General features: G+C 40.8%; 1 protein-coding gene across 8 annotated transcripts; it reads right to left on the bottom strand.

Moving 5' to 3' along the window:
• Positions 1–256: 256 nt before the first annotated feature.
• LOC133553419 (gastrula zinc finger protein XlCGF57.1-like) lies at positions 257–20,465 on the bottom strand. Of its 8 annotated transcripts, none has more exons than XM_061901602.1 (4): positions 20,379–20,465; positions 20,198–20,284; positions 6,540–6,752; positions 257–4,702 (listed from the first exon to the last, which is right to left on the bottom strand). In XM_061901602.1, the coding sequence occupies exon 4, from the start codon at positions 4,660–4,662 to the stop codon at positions 3,136–3,138; it is 1,527 nt and encodes a 508-aa protein (XP_061757586.1). In that variant the 5' UTR covers positions 4,663–4,702; positions 6,540–6,752; positions 20,198–20,284; positions 20,379–20,465; the 3' UTR covers positions 257–3,135. The 8 variants fall into 8 exon arrangements, with proteins under 8 accessions (XP_061757586.1, XP_061757587.1, XP_061757589.1 ...); XM_061901603.1 differs by having other exon boundaries at positions 20,402–20,446; XM_061901605.1 differs by lacking the exon at positions 6,540–6,752.
• Positions 20,466–20,799: the final 334 nt, after the last annotated feature.

Here is a 20,799-nt window from a genome sequence, read left to right as displayed (position 1 = left end):
AGGACACAGCTGGAAAGTTCTCGTTACAGTGAACTCTCCAAACATTTTAATTCCGGTTGCTTCCGTTGATGTTATTTCCTCCGACCAAGTGAAAAACTGGAAATTTCATCAATCATGCTGCCCTGAAGTAATTGACATATGTGGGAAAGAGCTACAAGTCGTGACATACAGTAGTTGGGAACAATGAGCAGTCATAAGAACTGTTTAGGGAATGACGGAACATTTTCATTTCATAAAAAGGAGTAAGGCAAATGTGTGTATTGTTTGTCACCAAGTCTGTTTATAGTAAACACTTTCAGAGAAGTACAGAAGATATCTTAACATAAACAATCTACGTCATGCTGATGATTTACTCTTGTTTTAGCACTGAACACAACTCACCTACAACAATTATTCACTCTAATAAATGACAAAGACAAACTATATGGAATGGAAATGAATGTGACAAAAACAAAGCAATGATAGTATGCAACAACAAAAAAGTAGTTCCTGGAATAATCCTCACAATAGATGGCAGACATGTAAAACAAGTATCAAATAAGATATATGTATCTTGGTCAGATGCACTTTGAGAATGTAAGAACTGACAATCAAATTAAAATTATTTATGTTGCCTGGAAATCATTGTTAAAATAATTATGTATATATTATCATCATAACTTTATGCTTAAGGGCCGTTGATATAAATTATTGTCATTTATGCTGAAGTGGTATTTTTGTATCTATACAAGCTGGCAATCCAAAAGATTGCCAGTTGTTTTTATATGTGTTGTGTCCAGATTCGGCCTGCTGATGGCCAAGGCCGAACACCGCCGTGAGACAGACAGAGCAGAGACAAGGCGATATGACCTGTGTCACCTATTTGTTATTTATTCTATAATCATATATTCTAACTGGAGTTTTCGAGATTACCCGCTTCCCTCAGCGATAGCTTTAGTGATGTAACAGGGCTTTCCAAATAAATAGAGGAAGCGCGCAGGCTTGCCTTTTAGAACGTAGTTTGGATCTGTAATAATAATAATGGATTAAATTTATATCGCGCTTTTCTATTGTTGGATACTCAAAGCGCTCACAGAGAAGTGGGAACCCATCATTCATTCACACCTGGTGGTGGTAAGCTACATCTGTAGCCACAGCTGCCCTGGGGTAGACTGACGGAAGCGTGGCTGCCAGTTTGCGCCTACGGCCCCTCGCACCACCACCAATCATTCATTCACCAGTGTGAGCGGCACGGGGGGCAAGGGTGAAGCGTCCTGCCCAAGGACACAACGGCAGCGATTTGGATGTCAATAGGTGGGAAGCGAACCTGCAACCCTAAGATTCTGGCACGGTCGCTCTACCCACTACGCCAGACCGCCCCCACTAGAATACAGCCCGAAATACCTGTCTCCTCATGAGCTAAATTGAACTCTGTCTCTTCATGATTCCTTGCTTCTTGTCTAATTAATAGATGTCATCAGTGATTGAACCTGAAAATCATACCAAAACTAATAACACCTGGTCTAACTTACTGTACTGAGAGACATGGACTCAAACTAAAACTTTATCAACAAAATGAGAAGCATTTGAGCTTTGGTTATATAATTGAAGAATGTTTAAAGTGTCGTGGTCTAGATTTCGAAACAAAACCCAAATTTTAGAAAGGGTAATTTGTAATATACTACTACTAAACGCGCTAACTAAAATATTTTTTAGCGTATAATCAATATAGAAAGTATTCAAAAACAGCTGACAGAAGGCAAGATGCATGAGGAGAGGATGATGGAGGCCCAGAGAAACAGACTACAAACATCAAAAACTGGACCAAACTCAACTGCTGTGAACGGGTCAGAAAGGCACAAGGTCACAAGGGATGGCATCAAGTTTGCAAAAAGCACTTTTAATACTTGGAAAACATAAATATTGATTTTTTTACAGAAGAGAATATGAAGCATTTAACTATGTCAATAATGAGCCGAATTGTAAACAGTAAAACACCATTTCCCTTATTTGCCGCCGTCAGATCAAAATGACTGCAGACTTCGGAAATTGTCCTTTTCCTTAGTTCCACTTGTGTGATAAAACAAGCTCTTCTTGTTGATGCTTGACGGTAAAAAGTCACACGTTTCTTTAAGTGCCACACACATATCGAGGCGTTGAGGGACGCAGCATCACTCCTTGTTTTTCACAAGGCATCGATTGCTTCACTAACGTTGAAAGCCATGCTAACTACTAAGCTCGAGCTTTTGAAAAAACAAAGAGCGGCAGTAACTTTACCAAGTACAGTGTCACCATATGGTCAATACTACAGTGATAAAAACTGTATTTTTTTCCAGTATGGCAAAATATTTTTTTCTGGTTACTGATTTCAAATTCAGGAAACAAGTTGCTGGTCACAGGAGGGCTTTAAGGGCAAAACCCCAACTTACAAGTACCCCGACTTTTGAGTATTTTTCAATACAAGCAGTCTATCGGCTTTTTGTTATGCTTTTAGTTGCAAGTATAATTGGAGTGCCAAGCCTCCCCGCCACCAGTTAAAATAGTATTTGTCCACAGCCCACAGCCAGGGATCGCCATGATCCTGCCCTTCAAACACCAAAACTGAGTTAGTTCTGAGAAGAAGAAACAGAAAAAGAGGTCAACCGAATCAGAGAAACAAATCATTAAAACATGTTAGCAGCCCACCTGGTCAGTCTGCATCACACAAAGTCAGAGACAGCCTCTGCCACAAACGTCAAAAGGACAGAAAATATGGAGAAGCTGCTGAAGCTTTGTTTGGCGTTTTACTTAATTCTGGTCTCTGGACAATGGAACATTACCTTTTAATACACAGACAGCTTGCTGTCATTTCTGACTTTTTGGTCCGTCACTCAAAAACGTCCGTGGGCAAGCTAACCAGCAATAACAGTTCCATAATGGTACACACCCACACAAGTCTAGTTCCTTATGTAAATGCAGAATAATATCATTCAATTATTTCATGAATCTGATTGTCTGTTGTACATGCTATTGTATTGTTTTTCAAACAAAACTTCCTACCTAGCGTCATTGCAAAGGGCTGCAATATATCATGCTATATATTTGGGGCCATCTTGCCCATCCCTATGTGCAACTCAACAATTTCTCACCAGTGTGCACTCGTGTATCACAAGGATTCTAGATCACTGATGCTTTTGCTGCAGCTTGAACATGAAAAAGTCTTGTGTGTGTTGTCAAACTTATTTTCTGAATGAAACTTTTGCCACAAATTGAGCATATAAATGGTTTCTCACCAGTGTGTAGTCTCATGTGTGTTAAAAGGTTTGTGCGTTCACTGAACCTTTTATTGCAGCTTGAACACGAAAAAGGTTTTTCCCCCGTGTGTATTCTCATGTGTCTTTTCAACTGAGGTTTCCGACCGAAACCTTTACCGCAAACGGAGCATATGAATTGATTTTCTCCAGTGTGTATTCTCATGTGTCTTACAAGGTCTTTTTCTTCACTAAAGTGTTCGTGGCAGCTTGAACATGAAAAAGGTTTCACAGCGTTGTGTATTTTCATGTGTGTGGTCAAAGTTCCTCTCTGGGTGTAACTTTTACCACATACTGAACATACGAAAGGTTTCTCACCTGTGTGTGTTCTCATGTGTTCTTTCAAATGAACTTTTTGAACACAACTTATACCACATACTGAGCAGCTAAACAGTTTCTCTCCAGTATGTATTTTTGTGTGTGTTGTCAAGTTTCCTTTATGAGTGAAGCCTTTGCCACAAACTGAGCATATGAATGGTCTATCGCCGGTGTGTATTCTCATGTGTGTCACAAGGATTCCTCGTCCACTGAAGCTTTTGTTGCATACTGAACACGAAAAAGGTTTATCAGTGTGTTTTGTCATGTGCCTGGCAAGGGTTCGTTTTTCAATAAAACTTTCGTTCCTGCTTGAGCATTTAAAAAGTTTCTCACCAGTGTGTATTTTCATGTGTGTTGTCAATGTTCCTTTGAGAGTGAAACTTTTCCCACAAACTGAGCATACGAACGATTTCTCACCTGTATGTGTTCTCATGTGGGTTGTCAAATTTCCCTTGCGTGTGAAACTCGTCCCGCAAACTGAGCACAGGAATGGTTTTTCTCCGGTGTGTATTCTCATGTGTGTTGTCAAAGATCCTTTACGAGTGAAACGTCTCCCGCAAACCGAGCATTTGAATGGTTTCTCTCCTGTGTGTTTTCTCATGTGGGTTTTTAGATCAGAATGGTAATTAAAGGTTTTGTCACAGTGAGCACATTTAAAGTGTGTGTTGTCACTATGACATGTCATACCCGCTTTAGAGTTCTCATCATCGGTGTCAGAAGAGTGTGATGTTGTGTCCTCACTCTCTGATAGTGGAGCTAAGAGGTTGTTTGCTTGAGTTCCTTCACAGTGGTCTCCATCAGCTTCTCTTGTCATGTGTTGAGTTGAGCTACTGTTTGGAGGCTTCACCTCTCTCTCCTCACTTTCACCTTTGATATCCTCTTCATTCTTCACAATGACACAAATTACTGGGCACTCGTCCAATCCTTCCAAACGCTCTCCCTCCTGACTGATGCAGTGTTCCTCTTGTTCCTCTTTGATGTGGGGGAGTTGTGGCTCCTCCTCTTCCTCTTTAATGTGGGGGCGCCAGGGCACCTCCTCAACCTCTTTAAGGTGGGGGGGCTGTGGTTGCTTCATGTTCCGCCGTTCAGGGAAAAAAAAAAGTCTTCACTGATGTCTGCAGAACACAAGAAGACAAAGGCAAGCTTTAGAAAAGTGCAGCTTTGCTAATTTACATGCGACATTAGGGCTTTTTCCACTGCAAGAACTTTCCCATTTACCCGGGTAAATAAAGACCCCCCCCGTATTTCCACCAAAAACTACCTGGATAGATTTAGTTCCGCATGAACTGTTTTTAGTTCCTGCCAGCAAGGGAGGAATGCTGATTGGTTGAATACAGTTAAAGAAGTTTTCAAACTTATGACCACTGTGCTACCTCGCTATTTTTTTTTTTTTAATCGAGGTTTGAGTCAAATGGAAGAGATTACTGGCAATAGGTTGTATTCAGTCATGTGACCTTTAAACGAAAGTAAATGAAGTGGTGGTTTACCAAACAACATGGCTACTGTGCAGCAAATAGAGTGCAAACTATCTTAGTACGCTTGCAGATATGACCAAAAAAATCAAACTCCATCCATCCATTTTCTGGGGAGCCCAGGAATCGAACCAAGGGGCGGCATAGCTCGGTTGGTAGAGTGGCCGTGCCAGCAACTTGAGGGTTGCAGGTTCGATTCCCGCTTCCGCCATCCTAGTCACTGCCGTTGTGTCCTTGGGCAAGACACTTTACCCACCTGCTCCCAGTGCCACCCACACAGGTTTAAATGTAACTTAGATATTGGGTTTCACTTTGTAAAGCGCTTTAAGTCACTTGAGAAAAGCGCTATATAAATATAATTCACTTCACTTCACTTCTCGCTGGGAGGCACGTGCGCTAACCACTGGCTTCACCGTACTGCCCTAAAAAAATCAAGCTATGTACTGGAATGGTAACATGTTATCAAAAAAAAGATTAGTCAAGTTATCTCAAGGTTTATCCATCGGTCGCGTTCCCAGACATGTCGAACTGTCTGGTGCTCTAAACATTATTCTAAACAACAAAACAGATGAAAACTTGGAAAAGGACGGATCGTTTTTGCTCGGGTAAGGTTATATTCCACGATTTAACTTTGTGTCTTAGGAGGACACGCCCTTGTAAAGAAACTGCAAATAGCATTCGATAGCTTTGATTCACTTTTTTTTCTTTTTTCTTTTATGTTAACCACTCAAAGATAATCTGAGACACCACTGAAGACCTAGCTGGTTGTGAAAGAAGACAGCTCACTGTAACTCAGTCATTTTCAGACTGTGGTACTTGCACCACCAGTACACTAGTGGAATAACTTCATTAAAGTATAGTGTTTTATGTTCCTACTTTCAAATACAGTATTGTTAAGTGTGTAATGTTACAATGGCCACGAATATATTTGTTAAATAAAACCTCTGCCTTGTTTTTACTGAATACTTAGTCCTACTACACTACTGTATTTGAAAAGGCCTACTGAAATGAGATTTTCTTATTTATACGGGGATATCAGGTCCATTCTATGTGTCATACTTGATCATTTCGCAATATTGCCAATTTTTTTCTGAAAAGAGTAGAGAACATTGACGATAAAGTTTGCAACTTTTGGTCGCTAATAAAAAAGCCTTGCCTGTACCGAAAGTAGCAGACGATGTGCGCGTGACGTCATGGGTTGTAGAGCTCCTCACATCTGAACATTGTTTACAATCATTGCCACCAGCAGCGAAAGCGATTCGGACCGAGAAAGCGCCAATTTCCCCAGTAATTTGAGCGAGGATGAAAGATTTGTGGATGAGGAAAGTGAGAGTGAAGGACTAGGAAAAAAAAAAAGAAAAAAAAAACTAGACAGCAGAGCGATTCAGATGTTATTAGACAAATTTACTAGGATCATTCTGGAAAATCCCTTATCTGCTTATTGTGTTACTAGTGTTTTAGTGAGATTATATGGTCGTACCTGTATAACCTGAAGGTCGGAGGGGTGTTGCCACGGGTGTGGTGACCGCCAGTGTCTCCGAGGGAAGCAACGTTTCTTGACGAGGCGAAGGCAGCCGATGCTTCCTTTACGTTGGAAGGATCCGACGGTCGGGGGCGGCCGGTGGGAGGAGGCAAGAGAGTCCGCAGCTGCCTCTTTGACAGGTGCGGGACGACACAAGGTCTCCGCTCATGTCTACGGTAAGAGCAGACTTATTACCTCCATTTTCTCACCGAAACCTGCCGGTTGACATGTGGTACGGAACCATGTTCGCTTGACCGCTCTGTTCCATAGTAAAGCTTCACCGTCATCTTTCGGGAATGTAAACAAGGAAACACCGGCTGTGTTTGTGTTGCTAGAGGCAGCCGCACTACACCGCTTCCCACCTACATCTTTCTTCTTTGACGTCTCCATTATTAATTGAACAAATTGCAAAAGATTCAGCAACACAGATATCCATAATACTGTGGAATTATGCGATGAAAAGAGACGACTTATAGCTGTGAACGGTGCTGGACCAAAATGTCCTCTACAATGCGTGACGTCACGCGCACGCATCATCATACCGCAACGTTTTAGCATGTTACTTCCGCGCGAAATAAAAAATTGCAATTTAGTAAACTAAACCGGCCGTATTGGCATGCGTTGCAATGTTAAGATTTCATCATTGATATATAAACTATCAGACTGCGTGGTCGGTAGTAGTGGGTTTCAGCAGGCCTTTAATGTTGGTCATTATGTACTTGGTGAAAACAGTTTGTGAAGCACTGCTGTAACTGCATAAGTTTTGGGTATGTTTGTTGCCTTATTGATGTTGTTAGACACGCCATTACGAGTATGCGTGGGTTCCCCCGTCCGTATCTTAATATAACTATGGATCCATACGTTGTGTAGGAGCCTAAATACTGTTTAAGTTATTTTACATTTTATGGAAGGTGCTTTATGTTTATTCAGCCAGAAGGGGACTATTTACTTTATTTGCATGATAAGAAAATGTATATATTGAATGCTTAGAGTAATTATATAAATCTCACTTTAGGTGTAATTATTACATTTGTCAAAATGATTTGATGACGTAACTGTTTTAATTGCATATATGGCGGAAGGATCTGTGTGGTAAGGGGGTTTTTGGACGCAAGGTGTCGTGGGTAATTGCTGTCAGGTGCGGTGGAATCGAGCCACACAGTTTTTTGACCTCACTCATACTTATTCTCATTCATACTTTTTCTAACTAGTAGTGCAACAAACTCTCTTTATTTTGTCATTCATTTGTTCCCACATCGTGACTGTTTTATGTTTTGAATTATTAAGATCACAAGTAAACCATACAAACGAAGAAGAACGTCTGGAGTTTTGTTTTGTTGTTGCCGCAGCAAGCGGAGTGAATGTGATAGTAGAGGAGCGTCAAGCTTAAGGCTACTTTAGGAATCTACATTTTAGTCAAAAAACTTGCTCTTTGTGGAGTAAACGGAACGTGGAACTGCCTGACTGTAAAGGATCAAGAGGAACAAGGCTGCAAGAGGAGGTGACAGGTACGTGAGTGCACGCTGCTTGAAAGTGAACGAGAGAGAGAGAGAGAGCTCGTCCCGGTGCGACGCTGCGGCACATCGGCATTTTTATTGACTCGTTGTGGAAATATTGGCTTGTAATGGATGCACAAGACAGTGGAAAAAGGACAGTAAAAATGACCGAGAAGGCTGTAGAAATGCACAAGGTGAGAAAGATGCAGGCACGCAAGAGCTCACTGGCTCAATTGACTCGCCTGATGACGCAGATTGAGCACTTAATGGAGGAGGATGTTAATGTGGACGCTGTAAAAAATCAGCTTCGTGTGGACTTTAGTGGCTTGCAGCAAGAATTTTTGGATCTTAATGCTGATGTTCAGAAATTCATGTCTGAGGAGGAGTTTGTGGAAGATCAAAACAATTGGTTTGATCCAAAAAATAAAATGATGGAGGACTTTTTCTGGAAATGTGAGGAGTGGATGAAAGATGTTTTTAAGCGTGTTGAGCAAGCGGAAGAATGCAATAAACAAGTGTCACCTGCAGATAGTCGGTCTACATCAATAAAGAGGACCGCTAGAAGTCAAAGTAAAGCTGGATCACGAAGCAGAAGTTCATGTTCTTCATCTTCTGTCAGATTAAAGGCGGAAATGGAGCGTGTATCATTGAGAGCAAAGGCGGCAGCTTTACAAGAAAAGTTGGCCATAGAACAGGAAGAAGCTGCAATAAAAGCGCGAAAAGAAATGCATGCAATGCAAACAGCACTCGCTGAATGTGACGCTAAAATGGAAGTTTTACAAAACTATGAAAACACACAAGAAGAAGACAGTATCAATACAGCTGATAAAAAGGATGTTAGAAGACTTGCTAGTCCTAACACACAAGTACCACCACCCACTTTACCAACACGTAGCATTAAACATAATGCTCCCCCCACATCTATTCAAATGACTACATTTGCGCCAAGGACTGAAATTATAGAACAACAGACATTAACACTTGATGGGCTTTGCCAAGCAGTATCTCAGCAAGCCAACGTCACAGAGTATCTCGTGAAGAGTCACAAGGCATCTCTACTTCCACCTCTTTCCATTCCAACATTCAAGGGTGACCCCCTGGAATACAAATCTTTTATTGGGGCTATAGAACATGGAATTGAAAGCCGCACAAGTGACAACCGGGATTGTCTTCAATTTTTACTACAATATACAAGTGGACAACCACATGAGTTGGTAAAGAGCTGCACCAATATGGAATCTTCAGCAGGATACACTAAAGCAAAACAAACGTTAAAGGAATTTTTTGGTGATGACTTTAAGATAGCCGAAGCCTACATAACAGAAGCCATGGAGTGGCCAACAATCAAGCCAGAAGACGGTGTTGCCCTTCAGTCCTTTGCATTATTCCTCACAGGCTGCTCTAACACAATGACAGACATTACCTACATGGAGGACTTGGACAACACAGCCAATATAAAGGCACTGGTAAACAAACTTCCATATAAACTCAGAGAACCTTGGAGGAAGTTTGCATGCGACTTACAAGAAAGAACAAAAACAAGAGTTAAGTTTAAGGATTTTGTGGACTTTGTAAACCGGCAAGTCAAGTATCTTTTGAACCCGCTTTATGGGAACATAAAAGAAACCACCATGAACACGAAAGATTCTGGGAGACAAAAAATAAAACCACAATATGTAGAAACCCTCAAACCAAAAAAGGTGTTTACAACAGTCGTTGTGCCCCCCAAGACAGAAAATGATAACTACATCATAACAAAAACACGAACAGTGTTGGTGGACAGAAAACCTTGTGTTTATTGTAATGGAGAGCAACACAGCCTCACAGTTTGCAAGAAATTCAAAAGCAAGCTCCACAAAGACAAGATTGACTTCTTGAGAAGCAAAGGTGTGTGTTTTGCATGTTTAAAGCATGGACATATGAGTAGTAGCTGCAAACAAAAACTTCAATGTCAAGAATGCTCGAGACTGCATCCCACATTATTACACATTGGTCATAAAGACTCCAGAGAAGAAACCGGAAAGGACAATTGTGAACAGCAATCAATATCAAGTGCCATTGTACAAACAACTGAAACCTGTGGTGTCACTGGGGCCGGTAGAGAAGATTGTGTTCTTTCGATTCTTCCAGTGTACATCAAGGCACAGAAAGGAACCAAGACAGTGCTCACGTATGCCTTTCTGGACCCAGGTAGTTCAGCTACTTTTGCCACAGAGTCACTGATAAACCAACTGAATGTGAGTGGACGCAATGTAAACATTTCATTGCGAACAATGGGAAATGACACTGTTGTGAACACAAGCATCGTGACTGGTTTGGAAATCAGCAGCTTGGACGGAAAAGAGTTTGTGGAACTAGAGGAAGTGTATTCACAGAAAGACATTCCTGTCTCTAAGGACAATATTCCCCAACAAGAGGATATTGATAGGTGGCCACACCTAAAGGAGGTGAGAATACCTAAAATTCAAGCCAAGATTGGATTACTCATCGGAGTAAACGTTCCCAAAGCGATGGAGCCACTGCAAGTGGTTAAAAGTGTGGATAATGGACCATACGCTGTGAGAACGATACTTGGCTGGACAGTAAATGGACCACTCGGAGGTGGAAGTGACAGAAGTGCAATTGACAAATGGACAGGAATTACTGCAAACAGGATCTCAGTGGTGAAGCTTGAGGAGCTTTGGCAGCTGCAGTTCAAGCATGACTTTCCTGATGCAGGACAAAATGAAAACATTGAGATGTCCAGGGACGACCATCAGTTTATCAGTATGATGTCTCAAACTGCAGTACTTAAAGATGGGCACTACAATATTTGCCTTCCAGTGAAGAAGAAGCCTTTGTCTATGCCAAATAACAGGGCAATTGCGGAGCAACGAGCACTGAACCTACGGAAGAGATTTTCGAGAGACGTCAAGTTTTACCAAGAGTACGTGGCGTTCATGGATGACCTTTTAAGAAAAGGTTACGCAGTAAAGCTTGAAAGTGAAGAGCGCAAATCTGCTGAGGGGCGAACATGGTATCTGCCTCACCATGGAGTAAGACATCCAACCAAACAGAAGTTGCGTGTTGTCTTCGACTGCGGTGCAAGCTTTCAAGGTACTTCATTAAACCAACAGCTTCTGCAGGGATCTGACCTCACCAGCTCACTATTAGGAGTCCTTATAAGATTTCGCCAGGAGTCTGTGGCGGTTATGGCGGACGTGGAAGCCATGTTCCATCAGGTTGGAGTAAGCGATGAAGACACTGATCTCCTGAGGTTTCTCTTGTGGCCTGATGGAAACTACGAGCTGGATCTCGTTGAACACAAGATGCTAGTTCACATTTTCGGCGCGACATCATCACCAAGTGTTGCAACCTTTGCACTTCAAAAATGTGCTACAGACTTTGTGGATGAGTTTGGACAGGATACGGCAAGGTCTGTCAACAATAATTTTTATGTGGATGACTGTCTTAAGTCAGTTGCTGATGAAGATAGAGCCATTACCCTGTGTGCTGAGTTGAGGAAAATGTTGGCAAAAGGAGGATTTCGGCTGACAAAATGGTCAAGCAACAGCAGGAAGTTGCTTAACTCGATCCCAGAAAAGGAAAAAGCACAGGGCTTTCAAGATCTGGACTTGGACGAAGATTACCTGCCAATGGAGAGAACATTAGGCATCCAGTGGTGTGCCGAATCAGACCAATTCAAGTTAAAAATCAACCTCAAAGATAGACCATACACAAGGAGAGGATTGCTTTCCATAGTAAGTTCACTTTTTGATCCTTTGGGCTTTCTGTCTCCAGTAATATTGCCTGCTAAAATAATTCTGCAAGATCTATGTCGGTAAAGATATAATTGGGATCAAGACCTGCCTGACACAGTGATTGAGAGATGGAAAAAGTGGATCTCAAGTTTGGCACAGCTTGAAAATTTTGGAGTTGACAGATGCGTCAAGTTGAAGAAGTTTGGTGTGCCAGCCTTTGCGCAGCTTCATCATTTTGCTGACGCAAGTGAAGATGCCTACGGAACCACAAGCTACTTGCTGACACGCTTTTCAACAGGTGAAGCTCAATCCACCTTGATCATGGCAAAGACAAGGGTGGCGCCCCTAAAATCTCAGACTATTCCTCGAATGGAATTGACTGCAGCCACAGTTGCGACAAAGATGGATAAGCTTCTGAGAAAAGAGCTTGAGCTGGAAATCCAGGAGTCTATCTTTTGGACAGATAGCACGGCGGTGCTCAAGTACTTAAACAGTGAGTGTACCCGATTCAAGACGTTTGTTGCAAACAGGGTTGCAGCAATCCTGGAGCACTCTAGAACATCTCAGTGGAGATATGTTAACACCACTCTGAATCCCGCTGATCACGTTTCAAGAGGACAGACTATGGAAGCATTTTTGAAAAATGAGAGCTGGCTCTCAGGACCAAGTTTCTTGCTCAGCTCACAAGACCAGTGGCCTAAAAATCCAGATCCTGGAATGCTGGATATGGACGACCTAGAGGTCAAAAAAGTGACTCATGCATATGCCATTCAAACAGGAGAAGCCAAAGATTTTGTGGATCAGTGGATAAACCATTATTCTTCTTGGACAGCATTGAAGCGTGCTGTAGCCTGGTTTCTAAAACTCAAAGATCTACTGAAAGAGCTAAGGGAAAAGAGAAAAGAACTAAGAACATCGGGAGAAGAAAGTAAGATGCTTGAATTCAAGAAAGATATTGAAGGAAAGTGTCTGACTTGTGATGACATGACTAGAGCAGAAACCGAAATTGTGAAATTCTGCCAAAGACAAAGTTTCAAGGAAGATTGGGCGATGCTGGAGAAAAATCAAAGAGTAAAGAAAAGTAGTTCACTTTTCAAGTTAAATCCAATTCTTCAAGATGGAATTATGAGAGTTGGCGGAAGGTTGAGCCGTGCAGCAATGCCTAACAACTCCAAGCAGCAAGCTATATTGCCTAAGGATTCACACATCACAAGGCTTGTGTTGAGACATATTCATGAGCTAACAGCTCACGCCGGAAGGAATCACATGATGGCAAATCTACGTCAAAAATTTTGGATACCTGGAGTCATTGGAGCCATCAGGTTTCTGTCCAGGTGTGTCATTTGTAAAAGACTCCACGGAGCTGCTGGAAAGCAACTCATGGCAGATCTACCAACATGCAGGGTCCTACCTGACGATCCACCTTTCACAAGAGTTGGTGTGGACTACTTTGGTCCGTTCCAAGTGAGGAGGGGAAGAGGACATGTAAAGCGGTATGGCGTCATCTTCACGTGTCTTGCATTAAGAGCCGTACATCTGGAAGTCGCATCCTCACTCAACACCGATGCCTGTCTTAACGCAATCAGAAGATTTCTCGCCAGGAGAGGACAAGTCAAAGAGATGTATTCCGATAACGGAACCAACTTTCGGTCAGCTGACAGCGAAATGAGGAAATCCATCAAAGAATGGAACACCAAGAAGATTTACGAACATTTGCTACAACGAGGTGTCCAGTGGCATTTCAATCCACCAGCAGGATCTCACCATGGAGGAAGCTGGGAGCGGCTAATCCGTTCAGTGAGAAAAATACTGAGTGTTACCGTAAAGGAACAAGTTTTGGGTGAAGAGGGTCTTTGTACCTTGTTTTGTGAAGCTGAAGCAGTCATAAACGGCAGACCCATAACAAAGACTTCTTCAGACCTCAACGACTTGGAGGCTCTCACACCCAACCATCTGTTATTGCTGAAGGTCAAACCTGAGCTACCTCCAGGAGTGTTTCATCCGTGCGACCAATACGCCAGTCGCAGATGGAAACAAGTGCAATACCTTGCGGATATCTTTTGGAAACGCTGGTGTAAGGAATACCTAGCGCAGCTTCAAGAACGTCAGCGATGGTCTTCACCTAAAAGAAACTTTCGTGTTGGAGACGTGGTGCTGATCGTGGACGAAACCTCATCCAGAAATTCCTGGCCACTTGGAAGAATTCTAGAGACTTTTCCTGGTGGAGATGGACTTGTTCGTCAGGTTAAAGTGAAGACTAAGACTAACGAGCTTCATCGCCCTATTACAAAGCTATGTCTTCTTCAGGAAGCTGAAGATAATTAAAGTATGGCGACGAAGCAAAGACCCAGAGTGGAATGGGGCAAGGACTACAAGCTTTTTGAGAAGTACTAAGGCTATTTAGGCACCTTAAATTTTGAGTTAACACGTTTAAGTAATTGTTTCAAGGACATTGATAACAATTAGGGGCCGGTAATGTAGGAGCCTAAATACTGTTTCAGTTATTTTACATTTTATGGAAGGTGCTTTATGTTTATTCAGCCAGAAGGGGACTATTTACTTTATTTGCATGATAAGAAAATGTATATATTGAATGCTTAGAGTAATTATATAAATCTCACTTTAGGTGTAATTATTACATTTGTCAAAATGATTTGATGACGTAACTGTTTTAATTGCATATATGGCGGAAGGATCTGTGTGGTAAGGGGGTTTTTGGACGCAAGGTGTCGTGGGTAATTGCTGTCAGGTGCGGTGGAATCGAGCCACACAGTTTTTTGACCTCACTCATACTTATTCTCATTCATACTTTTTCTAACTAGTAGTGCAACAAACTCTCTTTATTTTGTCATTCATTTGTTCCCACATCGTGACTGTTTTATGTTTTGAATTATTAAGATCACAAGTAAACCATACAAACGAAGAAGAACGCCTGGAGTTTTGTTTTGTTGTTGCCGCAGCAAGCGGAGTGAATGTGATAGTAGAGGAGCGTCAAGCTTAAGGCTACTTTAGGAATCTACACGTTGTGTCCGTGTCGAAAGCTTAATTTATGATTTCTGCTTTTGATATAAGCAACTCTTATGCTCACATTCGCTTTCTTTTATTTAGAATTGCCGAGTTGGTGCTTTACGAAACACTTGTAGCAAAAATGCGTTTTATATCAAATAAACTGTTAACAAAGAGATCACTCCACAGTTGTGTTTCGCATCGTCGTCTTGTGAAATCGTGCAAGCTATCGCCCTTCTTGATTTCCTCTCGAGGAACTCCGAAAAAACTGTTATCCTTTTTGTGGTTTGAACGGTTCCCACAGCCTAAAAAAATGTAGGCACAAGGGAATTTTCTTTGAGAAAGTCCAAAACGCTTTGACTACAGCCACTCGCTTGACCAACAAACAAGGGAATGACACCGAGGGCATCCCATTGAAGTGCTTTTCTCTTCATTACTTCTGCTAAAAAGAAAGCCTCATCAATCTGGAACTATGTACTGTAATGAGACATTTATTTGATCTTTAAACGCAGGGGCGTCACTAGACCTAATACTGTACTGGGGCACACCTGGGGCACAAATAATTCATGTGAGCGTGCAAAGCGCGCAAGCAAAAACATTTTTAGCACTTATTTATCATAAAAAAAATACATAAATAGTACTTTAAACTATGAAATCATATCAGATTATGTTGTATGGATCTTTGATTAACCACCTGAAATTAACTAATGCATTTGACCTACTTGTGCACTTTTTTACTCCAGACTTCTAAACTGCTACTGGTAAAAGCAAAAAGGAAGAGCAATGAATCTTTTTTAAATATATATTGCAGTAATCATCTGCAAATTTAACATCTACAAAAGTAAAACAAAAATAAAGCACCCCTACATCTCTGGGTTATTTTATAAAATATTTAATTTCCATTTATGGCAATGTGGCTAATCCTATTTCAGATACACAAAACTATAAAATATACACAAAACAATAAAGCCACAGTAGTAGAATAAATGAACAACTGTTGTGTATCTGTTCAGGGAATCATTTTCTGAGAAGTAAACTGTAACGTCTCGTTTTCATTTTTGCAAAGTGGTCAATCACTCTGGACAGACATGGAAATATTACAGTAACTGTTATACAGTTGACCAGTGGTTCCCAACTGCTGGGTCGTGACATAAAAGTGGATTGTGTGTCGTTTTCAGTGAGTCGCAGTCAGATGTGTGCATGAAAAAAAAAAGTTTAGGGAGAAAAAATCAAATTGTGGCAACAAAACCAGATATTTTTTGCCATTTTTCTAGTGACTATTAGTGAGTATTTTAGCAAAAGGCAAACCGACTAACAAGTTGGAGGAGGACTCAGGACAGACATGGAAATGTATTTTTTAAAAATCTAAATGGGGCAACAAAACCCGATATTTTCAGCCATCTTTCTGAAAACAAATACAGAAATGTTACTATTTTTTCTGGAAACAAAACCAGATGCTTTAGCTGTAGCCATTTTTCTGGTGACAAAACAAGATTATTTTAGTCAATGTCACACCGATTAACAAGACAAGTCTACTGTGCTATTTTTCTGTGAAATAAACTTGAATGATTTAAAAATTTGGCTCACGACTTGATGATATGGAAAAAATGTTTTCTTCCTGAAGATAAACCATTTGACTCACACATGCTTACTCCAAATCATCATTGATGCAGAACCAGCAGACAATAACCAACATTATGTTTCATGTTCATTGGAAATTCCCCGACAGCTCGTACAGCAAATGAATATGTTTGTCTTGATACAAGGAATAACATTAGCTAACTTAGCATCAACTTAAGACAATGATGTTGCCTAGCTAGCTAGGACTTCACTTACATCTCTCATTCCTCGCTTCTTCTCTGCTGCGGACGAATAACTTTCTTAAATCCATCTAGGAGTTACAGTTTGAGTCAAATAAAATCAAAATATTGTAATTAAGAAATTGTTGTTGGCTAACGTCACCTACCTCACGCAGTGATTCGAATCCCCCCCCCCCCCCCTCTCTCTCTCTCTCTCAACCGAAGTCTCGATCCACACGTGAATACATTACCATATTAAGTAGCCATGTGCTCACTGTTTCGTGGAGTGTATACAGTAGCAATCAATTACCATACTAAGTAGTATGTGCGCTGTTGTCTATGTTATGTAGATTTAAAACTCAGAAGCTTTTTTTTTTATTGGTGAAATTTTTACTGGGGCACTGCAGATCAACAGTGGGGCACGTGCCCCAGTGAAATATGTCTGGCGATGCCCCTGTTTAAATGATTCATCTAAGTAACAAAATATAAATCAAAGCTGTTTCTAATCAATTTAAACAATAATTGTTGCAGCCCAACAGGGTTAATATGACAGGAAGGGTTCTAAAGGACTGTGCGGACCAACTGGTGAATGTCTTTACTAAGATGTTCAACCAGTCCCTATCACAGGGTGAGATTTCACCTTGCCTAAAGTCCTCCACAATAATCCCCCTGCCAAAGAAGTTAAACGCTAGCAGCCCAAACAACTACCGGCCAGTATCTCTTACACCAACCATCATGAAGTGTTTTGAGAAACTCGTCCGAAGCCATATCACCGCTATCATACCATCTGCACTTGACCCTTACCAGTTTGCATATAGAGTAAATCGATCTACAGAGGATGCCATAGCAACAGTTCTTCATTCCACACTTAAACACCTGGAAAAGCTAAGGAGCTATGTCAGGCTGCTCTTCATGGACTTCAGTAGTGCCTTTAACACGATTCTGTCGAGCAGACTGATTCCCAAGCTGCTGGAGTTAGGCCTGTCTCAACAGATCTGCTACTGGATCAAAGACTTTCTAACGCAGTGGTTCTCAAATGGGGGTACGCGTACCCCTGGGGGTACTTGAAGGTATACCAAGGGGTAAGTAAGATTATTTTTTTTTAATAAAAAAAAAAAAAAAAAAACAATCCTTTATAAATACATTTTTTGAATAATACTTCAAGAAAATATGTAACTTCATAAACTGTGAAAAAAAAATACAGCAGTGCAATGTTCAGTGTTGACAGCTCAATTTTTTTTGGACATGTTCCATAAATATTGAAGTTATGTTCAGAACTAAGTTGATGAATCCAGATGGATCTCTATTACACTCCCCAAAGAGGGCACTTTAAATTGATGATTACTTCTATGTGCAGAAATCTTTATTTATAATTAAATCACTTGTTTATTTTTCAACAAGTTTTTAGTTATTTGTATATCTTTTTTTCCTAATACTTCAAGAAAGACCACTACAAATGAGCAATATTTTGCAGTGTTATACAATTTAATAAATCAGAAACTGATGAAATAGTGCTGTATTTTACTTCTTTAGCTTTTTTTTTCAACTAAAAATGCGTTGCTCTGATTAGAGTACTTGAATTAAAAAAATGTTCACAGGGAGTACATCACTGAAAAAAGGTTGAGAACCACTGTTCTTACAGTCCACCCTCAGAGAGTGAAGGTCGGACATCATCTTTCCTCAACCCTCAGCGCCTGTGCCCTGCATGGCTGTGTTTTGAGCCCCTTTCTTTTCAGTCTTTACATCTATGACTGTATTCCTATCCATCCGAGCAATTCCATCATCAAATTTGCGATACAAATATCTGCTTCTAAATGGTAAATGAAGATTTACAAAATCAGCTGAAAATATTTTAATCCTAAAACACTGCTTTGCGGAAGGCCGCATAGCGGCTCCACCCGAGTGCACATAGTGTACTCGCCTGCTAGGGGGGTCTGGGGGCATGCCCCCCCACAAAAATTTTGAAATCTATGTTATCTTAGGATGCATTTCCTGCAATTTTGAGTCAAAATCTAACAATATTCTCCTGTCAAAAATTTCACATTTATTAGCAAATATTTTCATAAAAATGTATCATGAGATGAAATTTATGCATACAAGTTTACACATATATCAAATTCTTGCACTTTTGGACTATAGACAAAAATAGGCCTACAAATGGATTAACCAGAATTCAAAATATAAAAATTTTGAAATACATAAGATCGTGTATTGAACCTCTGAATGGACTCGTCTGTCGTAGATTGGTGTGAGAGGAGCCGAGTCGGAGGTGGGAGGCTTCGATAGTTGATTTGAGGCTGCATTTGTGACGATGTTTGACTTCAGCTTGAAGGCAGATCCCAGTGAAAAATTACTTCTCTGTGAACTCACTTTACTTAGATGCCTTGCCGATTTCGCGTGGTCAAAGAGTGCGACATTTCCCCGAGATTCATAGTTCACAATGTCCTTGCAATATAAGCACTGAACACGTAACGGTTCATCGCACTTTGCGATGAAATCGCTGATCAGTTCGTCTACTTCTACGATATTGTTGTTAATCTTCACCTTCAGTTTGATAGATATATCGAGCCATGCCCAGTTCCACTTGTTTCTCACGCCCTTGTCAATATCTTTCGCTAATGAAGCATTCCTATCTTGAATAAGCTTAACCATGTCTGAAACTGTTTTGTCAATAAAGAAACGTGTTAATTGAGAGCTACTGTGTTTTCTTTCCAGATTAGTCGCTGATAAACACAAGCAATATAAACAGAATACGAGTTAAGAAACGCTCACAATAATTGAGGATCAGGGACTAGATATTGTGGGCAAACGACGTGTGCAGACGCTTTTAACGGGAAATGTCATTGGTTGATGTCAGCTGATAGTAGAGCTAAGCAATCTGGTGCCTTCACACATTGGCATTATTTTATATAAATGACCCTGGCGGCGCCAAAATCGGCGGATTTTTCCATCCCTGTGTATAGCGCTTTTCTACCTTTTTAAGGAACTCAAAGCGCTTTGACACCATTTCCACATTCACACACTGATAGCGGGAGCTGCCATGCAAGGTGCTAACTTGGACCCATCAGGAGCAAGGGTGAAGTATCTTGCTCAAGGACACAACGGACGTGACTATAGGATGGTAGAAGGTGGGGTTTGAACCAGGAACCCTCAGTTGGCAGCACAGCCACTCTTCTAAAATATATTTGTACCCAATTTAGAGAACATTAAATAGTACTAATGCCACATTTTAGAAGCGTCTGTATCACTTTAACATACTTAAATATCCGATATTTGTCCATCGATTTAGAATCGATAATTTTCCCCACCTTTACCAGCTAGCGATCAATGCTAGCTAACTGCACTAGGAGCATTTATGTGTGCACTCATTTGCAACTGAGTTCGCTTCAAAGTTGCATTAATTGCAGTAACAACATCCAGTAGTTCCTTGGAGATATGACATTATTTATGTGTTATGTGACGTCACACTCCTTGGAATGGGACAGTATATTTAGCTGAAGTACAACATGATGAAATACACGCAGTGAACAGCCCAAAACAAACATACTAATCTCCTAAACAACGTGCTTACTCACCTTTGAGTCAATGTATGACTTTTATGGCGTTTCACCTCGCCAGCTGAGCTCAGTACACATGTGTAGCACACACACACTGTTCTAGTTCTACAGTTTAAACACAACACATATAGCAATTATCGACTGCTAAAACATGACCCAGGATGTGTAAACATATATTTAAACTGTTTGTGTGTCTTACGTAGTGGTTGGAATAGAATGTACCTTTTCCCGCCGATTGATGGGTCTAACACCGGTCGTAAAGCCGGAAGTAACAATAACAGGAAGCGAACGCATGACGTCATATGGTTCTTTTGGCTCACAGGATTCGCTGATTGGCTAACAGGGAAACTGATCCAATTTGATTGGCTCGTGTAAAAGTATGTCTCACGAAGCTTTGACTGCAGCTTATTACATACAACAGTAAATGGATGTTAGAGTGACCATTTTAATTGACACATATGGACATATTTAGCAAAACCAAATGTGATTTACTTGAGATACCATTTCTAAACTGTTTTAACCGTTTCAATGCACTTGTTTCTACCAAAATGTAACACTGTTGGTTGTTCAAGGGCTTTAATGGCTTCAAGTGCTTTTAATTCACTTTGTTTTAATGTAAA

Source organism: Nerophis ophidion, linkage group LG05, assembly GCF_033978795.1.
Source record: "Nerophis ophidion isolate RoL-2023_Sa linkage group LG05, RoL_Noph_v1.0, whole genome shotgun sequence".
NCBI lineage: Eukaryota > Metazoa > Chordata > Actinopteri > Syngnathiformes > Syngnathidae > Nerophis > Nerophis ophidion.
Note: the sequence above shows the minus strand (reverse complement) of the source record. Positions and strands in the feature narration are given on the sequence as shown.

Excerpts from the sequence above, each read along its gene's own strand:
- LOC133553419 (XM_061901602.1), bottom strand. The coding sequence starts at position 4,662 with ATGAAGCAACCACAGCCCCCCCACCTTAAAGAGGTTGAGGAGGTGCCC.